At 54.0% G+C, this 13,054-nt stretch overlaps 2 protein-coding genes across 2 annotated transcripts in view; both read right to left on the reverse strand.

Annotated features, from left to right (window-relative positions):
- Positions 1 to 6,089, reverse strand: part of LOC100901857 (inactive phospholipase C-like protein 1) — a 35,155-nt gene extending 29,066 nt beyond the window's left edge. The window contains 1 exon segment of the mRNA XM_018639957.2: positions 6,013 to 6,089. Coding sequence (XP_018495473.2) covers positions 6,013 to 6,089 — 77 coding nt within the window.
- LOC100902150 (protein HGH1 homolog) lies at positions 497 to 1,910 on the reverse strand. Its single transcript, XM_003737764.3, has one exon. It carries the CDS (start codon positions 1,643 to 1,645, stop codon positions 587 to 589), a length of 1,059 nt encoding a protein of 352 aa, XP_003737812.1. The 5' UTR covers positions 1,646 to 1,910; the 3' UTR covers positions 497 to 586.
- Positions 6,090 to 13,054: the final 6,965 nt, after the last annotated feature.

Genomic DNA, 13,054 nt, shown 5'->3' on the forward strand with positions numbered 1-13,054 from the left:
TTCCCAACGCAGCCCATATGGAGCTGCCCTTTCATCAAGACTAACGAAACGCGGAAAAAATCTTGCGCCGGATATAGTCGACTCCTTATTTGTACCATCTTGGAGTCCCGGAGAGTTCCACGAGTCATTCTCTGTACCTCGAAGAGAATTCCTCGCAGGCAGAAAGCGAAAATGATGATAACTTGATGAGTTCGCACTCGGGACATCCTCCGGGGCGGCGAACTCTTCCCGCCACGCATCGGTCAACAGCGTCTCGGATATCTGATCCGTTTCGTGTTTTCCCTCTCTGCAGGGCATCGCGAAGCGCGTCAGAAACATCATACGCTGCAGGAATCGACCCAAGGACGACGTGGTATTGGCATTTGCTTAACAACTGCGAGATTCTCCTCTCGCTGCGACCACGAGCATGATGTGTACATATGCTAAGACAGACTCCTCGAGACTTGTCGATATCGAGATCGATAACACGAATTTTAATGTATAACAGGGCACCCTATTTTATTCTCGCTTCTTCCTCTCATGAGCGTCCGCATCGGTCATCTTGAACTGAACCTTCCAACACACGGTATAGCGTACAAACATCGTCTCAATCTTCCTTCTGGGCTTCAACATCGAGTTTGTTGAGTTTCTCAACGATCTCTGGTGGAATCTCGAGCTCCTTGAGATTGTCGCACTCCGGCTCATCCTGTATCAAAAGATCGACGAGGTTCTCACAGCAAACGAGCACAGAGGGATCCTTTTCGACTTTGTGTAGCTCGCGGAGCACGAAATACACTCCGTTCGCTTTCAGATATTTTCTCCCGAAACGCGTGGCGCAAAGCTGATTCAGCGACTCGATGAGCATGCGTCGAATGTCTGGATTTTCATCCATCTTCTTTTCCGAGCCGAGATACTGGCAATCGATAGGCAGTTGCTCCATGTCCTCCTCGTCGAGATTCTTCCCGACCTCGGGTCCAATTAGCGGGAAAAGGAGTCGCGGCAGTAGGTCTACATCGTCGAGGAGCCATTGATGATGCGAAGTATCGAACGTGCAGTTCCGGATCGTGCCGATTGCTCCGTGCTTCCGCGTGGCGGTCGTCGACAGAGTCATGAAAGGAATCAATTTTTCGATGCGACGAGACTCGCGATCCATGAACCAGGTCCTGGCGCTCTCCAAAACCGTCAGGTTGGAAAACAGGAATCCTATGTGGTCCTGAAGGAAGTCCTTATCGCTAGTCGAACAGAACGCGTTAATGAGTTTGTCAGCGTCCGCTTTGAGAATGAGCCACAGCTTGGCCGCGTTTTCCTCGCTCTGCGCGAGGTTCGATAAGATCGCGCAGGCCCGCTGAACGTTGGCGCGCTCCACATCTGCGGCCTCATCAACGAGGCTTCTGACGGTGTCTCCTCTGTCGGCCAGAACGGCTGAAGCCAGGTCTCGATGCGAGGATAAATTGACGAAGGCCTCAAACGCCTTGCTCCTGATCGAGTCGTTCTGTTCTTCCCGCACCAAACGACAGAGCGCTTCCTCGAAAGATCTATTCGATCGGAACAAGTTCAGGCCGTCGTCGGTCGCTGTCAGTCCGACCACATAGCTTATTGCCAGACTTTTCGACAATACCGGAGACGAGGGCTCCAAGAATTGGAACAGTTCGTCGTATTCAGCCATTTTCGAGCGCGAGAGCGCTCCACTCAACACTGAGGATGCCGCCGTTCCCGTCACCGCATTCAGCCCAAACGAACACTGACTGGTTGACCGAGCGCGCGAGCGAGCCAGCCAGCCAACGAGCGACCGTCGGTCGGTGGTCGCCTGACCATTCACCGGAGAAAGAGCGCGCGAGCACTGGTCTTCAGGACTGTCCAATAAAACTGATGCCTCTTAGCGCTGCTCGCTCCCGGCTCGTGCACTGTCCGGTCTACGGCGAGTGCCTATCAGAGAGAAATTTTCCACAGCCAATAGGTTCCGAACCACGTGGTGCCAACGCTCAACACATGGTGGTAGTGTTTAGTGCCACATAAGTACCACAGCGCTCCCCTCCGCCGCGGCGCCGCGCCGTCACTGAGCCCGGCAAGGCATCGTTTCATCCCTCATATGAGTTTTGTGAGCTTGAGTCTCCCAGCCGTCGGTCGGCTTGTTTGTTCAGATGTTCGGCTTGTGTCAGCTATTTCCGTTGTTGAGCGAAGATATGTCGTCCTGAAAACGGAAATGTTTACCAGAAGAAAATCTCTCGCGATGGCTTTCGCCGATGCTATCGCCTCCCATCGTTCCCGCGGTCTACAATCCGGGGAGTCCCCGACTCTGGACTCGAGTTCTCTTTCCGGTGCCGCAGACGTTTTCGGACTTTCTCCATTCCCTCGAGGTCTGAACGCCGCGGATGCCGATGAACAAGCTAGTCCGGGAACGATAGATATATCTCTTCCATTACGGATTCTATTGCCGGACCATTTTTTATTCGGAGACGCCTCTCTCGGGGACCTCATGGAGCTAATCGATGGCCCGCACTCGCCATCATGAATGCATTGCCACATCGGAATGGATGAATATCGACCGGACGGATCTGGACCTGCATGGCCGAATTCGAGGCTCTCGGCGAGTGACGAGCGAGGCGTTTCCCTGATCCTATGAGAGCAGGGGGGGGGGAGCCGCTTGGAGAAAATGGAGCAGACGGAGAAGCAGGCAAGAATGGGGCTCGTTAGTTAGGGCGGGCAACGCATTGTATGTACATACGGACTCCATTCAAAGGTCGCTGTCGAGCAAGCGAATCAAGAAACGGGGGAGGGCAACTCCAATCAAATTCCATTGTTCAATCGCCTACATCCGATCGATTTCATCATCTGCATACAACAACCGCCGAGGCTATTTCGGTCCAAGAGAGCGAATCTCGGAGGTATTTGTAGAAGGACGGAGATCAGGGCAGGGACGACAAACGAACATGGAATCCTGAACGGAACGATCACAGAGACGAGATGGGGGTTCGTTAGTGGGCACATCGAATCAGATTGCGTTTTTCCATCGCGTAGAAAGGAGGCTGCAGAATGCGATAACTTGCCATCATTCTTGCTTACGCCTGCATCTGAGCGCTCCGGCTCGTCTCCGTCGACTGCTAATCGAGCTCGGATCGGGCGATGAAGCTTTCCGGAAATTAGTGACAGCGAAATTAGAGCGATCAAGAATAGCGCAGATACGGCGTTCATCACGGAAGAGAAAGTGAAATCTAGAATTTCCACCGACGAACTTGAACAATTCTCTATCCACTGGATTATTCCCGTGTCTTCCTGAGATGGAGGGATTTGCCACAATTTACGGTCTGATCTCTTCGCTTCAGAAGGAGCACTCCTGACCAGTCTATCCGGAGTGAGCAAGTGAGAGAGGAGGACGCGATTAAATCGTGGGGTCGGGGGAAAATGTCGGGCCTCTCCATCTTCTTCTTTTCCCTCGTCGTCGTCGTCACCGCCATTGTTAGTGTCCGCTTTTGTCAGAAGTGGACGCAAGTACTTCAACGGACTGACTGAGAGTCTCCCAGCGAAAGGTGGGCGCGAGATGAGCGTACGTTCGCACACCTCTTCAGACAGTAGTCCACTCAACTCGCGAGTGGAATACCAAGAGCCGGGATGAAAATTGAATTTAGCTCTGGTTAGGCCGAACCCGAGCAAATCCACTCGCAGTACGGAAAAGGAACTGCAGCATACAAATTGGTCTGTGAGCACATCCGAGACGCGCTATTACAGGTCATGGTCCCGTTAGCGAAAACGTTTTCGTCGTCGCTCCAACCCTTCTCGAACGTCGGCATCAGCACTCGGCTTTCCTCAATCCGTCAGCTACCTAGCATCGCCGGCCGAACTTCGTCGTGTCGGCCCGAGCCTCGATTCGGATTTCGTGCACCTGAGCCACCAACCGGGAAGCTCGGACCAAGTGCGAATTAAGCTCGGCTTATCGGCTCATAAAAGAGCCGTTCCCTTCCCACGCCGATGCCCCTCTCTTGCCCGGAGGAGACTATTCCCTCCGTTCCCGACATCGGAACAGATACTTCGATCGATACTCATTCTTTCCCCGTTCTCTCTCCGCGTTTCGCGTCCGATAGCACGACTTCGATAACCGACGCGGCAGCCCTGGGCTCAGCGTGGCTGACTGTCAATCATCACGACTTGGACGCTGCTCACCGAATCGGATTACTGACAGGCCAGCCCGAAGAAATCCATCGCTGGAGAATTGCTGTGCTGAGCTGAACGCCCCGTCAATGTTATGCTTAGTACGTCGAATGGAATATTCCTTGGTCACGTCGAACGATAGGTTCAGTCGGCAACTCGAGAACTCTCCCATTCGACCGAGTACTCCGTCGAACCTCTCGAGCCGTAACATCTGCAACCGGAGCTTGCGCGTTCGATGCATAGAAACGTCATCCCGGAGAACAGAACGAACTCCACGCCGGAAATCCTCCGAGGTTAAATGGACTCCCCGATTCGACGAAGTCTGCCCGCCTTCCCTAATCAAACGGCAAATTACTACAGCCACAGACAAGAGCTTATCACGCAAAGGACGGACAGCTTTAAAATGCGGGCGAGACCATGCAGTCGCGCGGAGAGGGGATCGAGCTGGATATTTTTTTATGACTCGGGAAAAGGGAATTCCTCAGGTGAAATATTGATTGTTAACTTTATGAGTCGCTCGACATCGCGAAGTTCAAGAATCACCGATGAGAAGAGACGAGCGTCAAGCATCCACCTAGACTGCATACGCAGAATAACGTCGTGGCGCAGTGTGGGGAACCCGTCACCGCTGGGCCGACTTCACCGTGCACCCTCCCGCCGGAAGACGCGAGTCTCGAGACGGCCCGTACGGCGGCATCCGTCCTCGATCGAGGATGGATGGATCGGCTGTTCCGGAGGATTGAGGGGACGGGACATTGTCCGGTCTCCCTTGCGAAAAATGATAGATAACTCGACCACGCACCGATGTCATCCGTTGTTTGAGCTGAGAGGAAGCTCGGTTCGTTAAGACGACGGCGGACTTGTCCACCTTCGAGCCACTCTGTTTCTGCTCCGTTAATTGGGGCAGCTCAGTTGATTCTTCGAAGGCTTGCGTTCAGAGGCTAACTCGTGCGTTCAAAAGGAGACTCGCTATCTTCTCTGCGCAGAGTCCTTCTCGAACAGGAACGAACGAGCACGGGAACAGCTGCCTCCTCCCGGACGGGATCATTCGCCGCACGGAAACATTTTGTTGCTCAGCGGGCGGCGATTCAAGTCAAACGTCGCCTACTTTATGATCGGTGCAACTCTACAGCTGCTGCTGCTGCGAGCTCAGCTGCCACCGCCTTCTCTAATCAGCCGATGACATCTATGTGCATATTTCTCCCAATACCTCGGTGCGCTGCTCCCGGTATTCCTCGACCGGAACGTTGATGCCCGAGATGAAGCGCCTGAGCTCTTGAGTGTGCCCCGCGAGGGAATCACGGCAGCCTGTCACGGGAAACTCAGGGTCGTATACGACCGACGGCGTCGCAGGTTCGAGACATGCTACGAATACCCGAGCTATTCCGTTCGAATGATTATTGCTACATCATTGAATTCCCCGAAACTCATCTGCCAGGAGCGGAGAAAAAGCCCGACCACACCCGGATTCCTCAGGGAACCGGTTCCTCAAGAGGTGAGACTTTGCGTCTTCCGCAATTCGTTCAGTCGCTTCAGGCCGCTGACCCATCGTGATCCTCGATGAGTGAACGTGGGAAGTTAGAAACCGGGTTTCCCGCAGGATCTGGCGAATTCCGTCTCCCAGATCCGTGTGAGGACATCGATGCCGCTGAGGCTCAACGTTCCTCGAAAAGCGGATCCATCGACCGCTCAAATTTCCGACAATGAGCTGCCCGATCGGAGTTTCCCGGACCGCGATCGCACTCGAGGAGGTCACGTCGTAGACGACTTTAATTTGGACCATATTCGGAGGAGCTCTCTTCTCGGGGATATCGGCAGTCTCTGGATGTGTCGTCCGAGACCTCGAAAGCCTGCAGACACGTTCGATGGAAACTTTCGTCAACTCACCCGATGCGGAGGTTGCGAGGATATTTCTTGTTGTCCCTTTCGATTTTGTTCAGAATCCACTCGTTACCTCCATCCATAATTGAATCAGTCTTCTCGTTCCGGGAAAATTAAGTTCCGGGACCAAGCTTTCCCTTCGAGACGCACGACTCTAGCTGGGGAGGCCTTCGGCTTTTCTCGCTCAGGCGATGGTTCCCATGACGCGAGTTTTTCCATGAGTCCCACTCATGTCCCGATCTCCTTCGGCAGGCATGGATCGGGGGCGATGATGGGAATGTGACGAGACTTTGTTAATATTCATGCTTCAGTGGCCTTCGCTTCCTCCTCAGGGTTATGTACAAAACAACGAGGGCGGTACTCGGCCAGTGGGGCACTCAGTCAGTCAGCCACTTGGTCAGCCGACTGTTCGGTAAGTCGGTCGCTCGGCGAGTCAGGCATGTCAAACGGTCGGTCGGTCAGTCAGTCAGTCATTTAACAGTCATTCAGTCAGTCGGTCGGTCGGTCGTTCGATCAAAACAACACAACACACACATCGAAAGGAAAACACTACTTGTTCGTCGGTGGCCTTCCAACCAGTTTGACTGGTGTCGCCTACCGACGACGCGGTAGAGAGAACAAGAAACCGCGCTGGAGACGATGCCACTTACCTAATTGAGTGGAAGTCAGTTGTCCACGACGGCCAGTCGACAAGGTATCCTTTACAGCACCTTTTATAACCTGATCATGAGCATCAGCCGCGACATCATCTTGAGTCCACGGCGGCAAAAATGCTTCGGAACTGATAACACCAAACTCTGTCACCTTTGACGATGGAACACCAGCAGTGGCGGTTCGCCACCACGGCTGGCAGTACGGAATACCGTTCACGCGTTATCCGGCGCACTGGAGGAGCGACGGACGAGCGGAGGAAGAAAACAATCGCAAGCACGCTCGCACGGACTCGCGCACGAACCTCGTTAACGATCGAGTTCGAACACCAGCTCGGGGACGGAAGTGGTTGCGGGGGCAGCAGCTGCCTCCCGCCGAGGGCGCCTACCAGAGCCCGTCTGGCAGCAGCAACTTCAGCGGCAACGGGCGTAACATCATCTCAGCACAATTATCCAGCAAGCGGGTAGCACTGCCGACAGCAACTCGGTTTGGGTACGAGTGTGTCTATTTTCTATTGGCCCGAATCGTAGTGTGGTGGCTGGTCAACTGGAAGAAGCGCACACATCGAGCAGCATTTTCTCTCGGAGAGACCTCGCACCAACTGACGAACAGAGGGACGGACCGCCAACACGGCGCAGCGTTCAGAGGGCTCTTCTCTCCTCTATTTTCTTCTTCGCAGAGGGACGAGAGGCCAAACGAAATCGGCTGCGGGGGCCAACGTGCTGAGGAGAGGGTCCGCCCGCTGGATGAGGAAGAGGCATCGGCAGAGGAGGGTAGCCTGTCGGGCCGCAAGGCCGGCAGACGAGCACGGTCGGACGGCCGGACCGACAGACAGCCGGACAGAACGGCAGGAAGGAAGGTCCAGACCATCCTTGCTCCTTTCTCGGAGACGAGTCGACCCGTCGCCGACGTCCGAAGTCCAACGCCTTCAAAGGCTCGGGTTGTTCTCCTTTCCATTGTCGCTCCGAGGTCCCGCGGCCGATGGAACGACGAGAAATGCACGATAGCATGAATGAGCGAATGAATGAATGAATGAATGAACGGGCGAGCGAGCGACGAGCCGAGTAGCCTCGTACGTTCACTGGCCTCAAGCCAGAGGTCCTCGCAAGGGATAGGGACGCCGCATAGCGCGGGACGAGTTTTTCCGCAGGCGCGCGGATTAAATGCCGCTCCCATAGAGACCTGTGGCCGGAATAGTCGATGGAGCGATCCGATTCCTTCTCCTGACGAAGGCTCAGCCTTCAACTCACGGGGCGACACGCTCCCGATGAATCGCATGCCCACCCTCCCGGAACAAGACAGTATCCTTGGGGATGGGCTCCGGAGCACCGGGGAAAAGGCGGAGCGAGGGAAAAATGGGGCGCCCTGCGTATGGTGATGCAGAGACGCTTATTGGCGCGTCTTCAGAATTCCCAACCCCTGCCAACCCCTCGGTCATCATAATTTACAGCGGACGGACGGATGAGCGGCCCTAATCGTGGGTTCCATTTGTTCCCTCCTTAGCTCGAGCAAAACCGAAATTTCAACATCTGCCTCCTCTGAAGCTCCGGTCCTCTTTCATCAGGCCCCCTCTTCCCTCCGTTCACAGAAGCCAAGAGCGAACCAAACGCAAGGCCACGTGTTTATCGAGAAATTCGAGCATAGGATTATTGGGCTTCTCCGTAGATCCCAGGGTTCTGACAAAAGGAATAAGGCTTCCGACCGGAAGGGGATCTCCCGAGCTTGTAATCAAGACTACAGAGATAAAGGCGATCAGACTAAGAGGCTCAAACTCTCCCGGACCGCTTAAGACCATGCCCGATCAGCGTTTTAGCCGTCCGATTAAGAAGAAGCCTTTCCCCGGGTATTCCATAGAGATATTCCACGAAGGATTAGAGATTTGGACAACTACTACACTTACGACGAAATGGATTCGATCGTCATGACTCCGCATTAGGAGACTCCACAATAGTGGAGCGACCCAGAATGGGAACACGCTCTCCCACCGAAATTCGTCATCACTTTTCCGGAGCAAGACCTCTTTTGGAATACTAGAAGCCCTCCTCCAGTAGTAACCCCTCTCCAATAGAAGCCCCTCGCCGACGGTATTCGAAAAAATAGAAGCCCAGGTCACTATTGGAGGATTCACGGTATGTCCTGACATGCCACTGCGCCGATCGATCCAGGACGATACTGGTCAATGAAATATTCCATTCATCAGGTCGCATTGCGAGCAGAATAGAACATTCTCTCCCTTCAGCTGGCTTCCAATCTCCACCCGCGGTAATTAGCAATTGGAGCCGTCTCCCGCGGAGACGGCGGGTGGCCGATTCACCTCCATTGTCGGGGATCTCGGTACATCGCTCGCCGAATACAGTCTCCTCGACGGCGTCTTGGACATGAAACAAAAGCATTCCGGATGGGAGATTTTCTCTGGGCAGCACTTGATTTTGTGAGCGACACCATTCCATTGTTCGCAAATTTCCTGACGATAACGGTCTCCGTACGCTCTGTTCCCCAGTGAGCGAAACACGCGAACGCCCTCAGCGCAGCGATTATGCTTGCGGTAGGGCACCGGTCGACCTCCGCGTCAATATTCTCCTCATCAAATTCAGGAGGAAATTCTGCTGAATAAGCTCTGGTCACGCTTCCGTACACGTATGTGGAACAACGGATGGCGTACGCGCTCGCTCGACGGCCGGCTCCGCTGAGCGAAGTCTGATCGGATCTGCGTATTCGCACTTCGGGCGAAACAATTCGAAGCTTCCTTCAGTTCATGGGAATGCCTAGCGTCGGGGAGCGTAATCATCAGGTGGATACACGGGGATATTGACTTCGAGAGGAAAGGAGATCCTTCGTCGTGATATTGCCGCGTGCCGAAAACATTGCGAGTCAGACAGAGAAACAGCGCTTCAGGTCCCGAAAAACGAGACGTTGCGGATACGTCAGGTGTCGTATCGTGGCTGACAGTCGGCATTCATAGTACAAGGCGAGTTGCTCGACGACGACGGTGTCTCCCTCAGAGACAGATCAGAGACGTGTTTCACACGATCTTCTCCCTCGCAACGCGCGCCCAGTAACCGAGCCAGCCAGACAGCCAGCCAGACGACCTAGCGCCCAGACAGTCAGTCATTCGGAGTAGAAAGACGCTAAACAGCCAACCAATGAGCGAGCGGAGCATGATGATGTCAACGCCTGTCGTCCCCGTCGACATGCATCCGCCGGTGCTGTCGGCGTGCGTGGTGACAGTTCGCGGCGAGTAACATATTTCACTTGTTCATATAGTATCTATTTCCCTCGATACGGTCGGACTCTCAGTCGGTCGTCCTTTGTTAGGGTGGTCACTCGAATCATCGCTGCGGTCCCTGTGATCTCCACCGCCATGCATGCGATCCACCGGCGAGCATCGATGCCAAACTGACCGCAATCTGAACGGCGAATCCGATTCTGAGAAGCGCGAATCAGTTCGCGTGATCCATGTCTATCGTTTCGAGTGGGAATCCGACCGGGAGAAAACACGAAAAGTTCAGTGTTCTGTGCCGAGCTGCCAGCTAAATCGGATTATCACGCGCTCGCTTTCAGGGATGCGACTCATTACTAATTTATTGCGTCAGGGGCGGAATGGGTCGGCCTAGATTGTATTCAGCGGGAGTGCGGCTCGTTGGAGATGCGTTGCGCTCGACACTTCCTATTTGACGCATACGACCGTCTGCGGCAAATCGGAACCCGACCGCCAAGCCCGCGGATAGAGCCGATCCCTCGAGGACGAGGACTTGTTCAAGCAGAGACATGTTCGAAGTCTCATCGCAATTCGTCGAGATCTGTCGAAATTCATTGAGATCCGTCAGACGCCTCAGATTCCATGTGATCGGATCTGACTGACTACTGATTACAACAACGGTTTCTCTTCTTCGCGACTCCGAAAGCTCCGATCAGACGACGGCCGAAGGTTGAATACGAGCGAGGCGAGGCCACAAATTTCCAGACAATGCGGCGCATCGGAAGGAGAGTTCCGCTTCTGAGCGAACCCCTTGCATGAAAATGCTCTGCAAGGCAACTCGGCTCGTGCATCCATCGCGAAAATGACGCTTAGCCAGCGCAAACCAGGACCCACGGGCTGATGGCGTGCGTCCTCGTCATGGTCGATAATCCTAACTTGAGCGATTCTAAGTTATAACCGAGTCTCCGTGACGCCGACGTCAGAAAGCGATAGCGAGGAGCTTGTACCTGTGATAACCGGATGGCAGATACATATTCATGGGATGTATGGACGGCTTATCGATCCGGCAGAACCTGTCAGCATCGGAGACGATTCCGCTCTCTAGAATCATCGACTTTCCATTCGCGGTCCTGAACGACGGCGCTTCGCAGAGATGGCGCCCGCAGACTGAGAAACCTCCCATTCCAGGAAGTTTTGAGCATCGTCCGTTGAGGTACATGTAGTAGAGACGCATAATTATGTACGGAATTCCCATTTGTTTTCATTTTGGACGATGTCGAACCAAAATTCGGCAGAATCCTCATTCCCGCCGGATACGCGCCTGGGAGCCGCAGAGGAATAGCCGGAGGCTCCGGCTAGTGTCCTGCGCGCTGTTACCTGAGCTTGAGCGTTCTCCGCCTATCCCGAAAGCGCATTGGCAACAGAGACGAAAAGAGCACCGGAGACTTCCAGCGAGGGCTTTTTCGAATGCTGTCGAATGCTACGGTCTCAACTACGCAAGAGACCGTGAAAGCGCAGGAAAAATCTATAGATGGCGTACGCGAAAGTCTCGTGCGATCGATATCGCACGGATGACCAAGAGCTCCGGGAGAATCTTAACACAATAGAAAATTCTTCACAGAATATTGGGAATCGTTGATCATTCAGCATGTAATCGGTGTGGGAACGCGGGAGTTCCCCAAATAATAATCATTACTTTCAAGTCATTTGATGACGAATAAAAGGGCTAGGAATAAGCCCGGAACAATTCAGTTCCACCCTGCAACGACGAAGCTCTGTATCCGACTAGCGAAGTGAGAGTTATCACAACTGCGAAGGAAAAGGCCACATCGCAGCGGTGTGCTACAAGAAACGACAAGAGAGCTCAACTGCGAACAAGAATTTCAGTTCGAAGAAACATCCGAAACACAAAAATAGGGACGGGAGAATATCGATATCTTGAATCGATATCTTCAAGCGGACGTTCAAGAAACTGCGAAGGGGGGGAACAGGACGTGGAGACGCTCTGAACATTATGCTACAGACGTATCGGAACACGCCGAACCCTCAGGGGAAGACTCCGGCCGAGCTCTTCCTAGGTAGACCGGTCCGCACCGAGCTGAGCCTCTTACGCCCAGAGGTGGGTACCACGGAAAGTTCGGATCGACCCGCCCAAGCGAGCTCTTACAAGAGATACTTCGATCAGCGCCACGGTGTTAGAATGAGGACCTTCAAGGAACAGGATCTGGTCTGGGTCAAGGATTTCAGAAACCCGAACAAGCCCTGCTGGACCCCTGCTAGAGTGTTGCGTCACCGTGGTAAGGTGACCTACGACGTGGAAGCAGACGGTCATGTATGGACCCGTCACGTGAACCAGCTTAAGGACTCGGAAGCCGAACCCCGTACCCGTCTTCGGTGATACGGGCGTCCAAATCTCCCCGGCTGATGAGGCAAGAGGCAACAGCGCGACCATGAATGGAAGCGACGATGAAATTGGGTCGGACGAGTTTCGAGATGACAGGGAAGAGACGGCGTTTGAGCCGGAGGAATATTCGTCGACACCCGGGGAGTCGTCAGCGTCAGAAGGCAGTCTGGTCTCGCGTTGGTTCAATGCATTGAGACCCCGGCACCTGATTCGACAGCCCTCGAGACTTGAGCTGGATCCGTCGGCGAAATCTTACGAAGGATAACGGTTCTCTTCTAGAAGGGGAGGTGTGGGAACGCGGGAGTTCCCCAAATAATAATCATTACTTTCAAGTCATTTGATGACGAATAAAAGGGCTAGGAATAAGCCCGGAACAATTCAGTTCCACCCTGCAACGACGAAGCTCTGTATCCGACTAGCGAAGTGAGAGTTATCACAAAGATGAAGCCTAATCGGGAGACTGAGAACTATGGATCTGGTACAGACAGAGACCTATTCCTCCCAAACCGATCATGAAAGAAAACTGCGTGATTTGGAAAGTCGTTGCCACGGTCGACACTTAATTTCCGACAATCATAACGATAGTGTACCTAACGATTGTGCCCGTCGCTCTCCCTGACCTGCGGCGGCCTCGGCGGGGCCCCAGCCGCGGCCGGCCGATCCGGAATTTGGGCCCTGGCCCATGGGTATGGTAAGCTGGTGCGCTCCCCCGTCTGCATGTCGCGCAGTAGCCGAAGGTAAGTGCCGGCGAAAACCCCTGAATCGGGTGGTCGGTACCCAGGCGCGTATCCAGG

The sequence above is a fragment of the Galendromus occidentalis genome, unplaced genomic scaffold (genome assembly GCF_000255335.2).
Source record: "Galendromus occidentalis unplaced genomic scaffold, Mocc_1.1 scf7180000075612, whole genome shotgun sequence".
Classification (NCBI taxonomy): Eukaryota; Metazoa; Arthropoda; class Arachnida; order Mesostigmata; family Phytoseiidae; genus Galendromus; species Galendromus occidentalis.

Excerpts from the sequence above, each read along its gene's own strand:
- LOC100902150 (XM_003737764.3), bottom strand. The coding sequence starts at position 1,645 with ATGGCTGAATACGACGAACTGTTCCAATTCTTGGAGCCCTCGTCTCCG.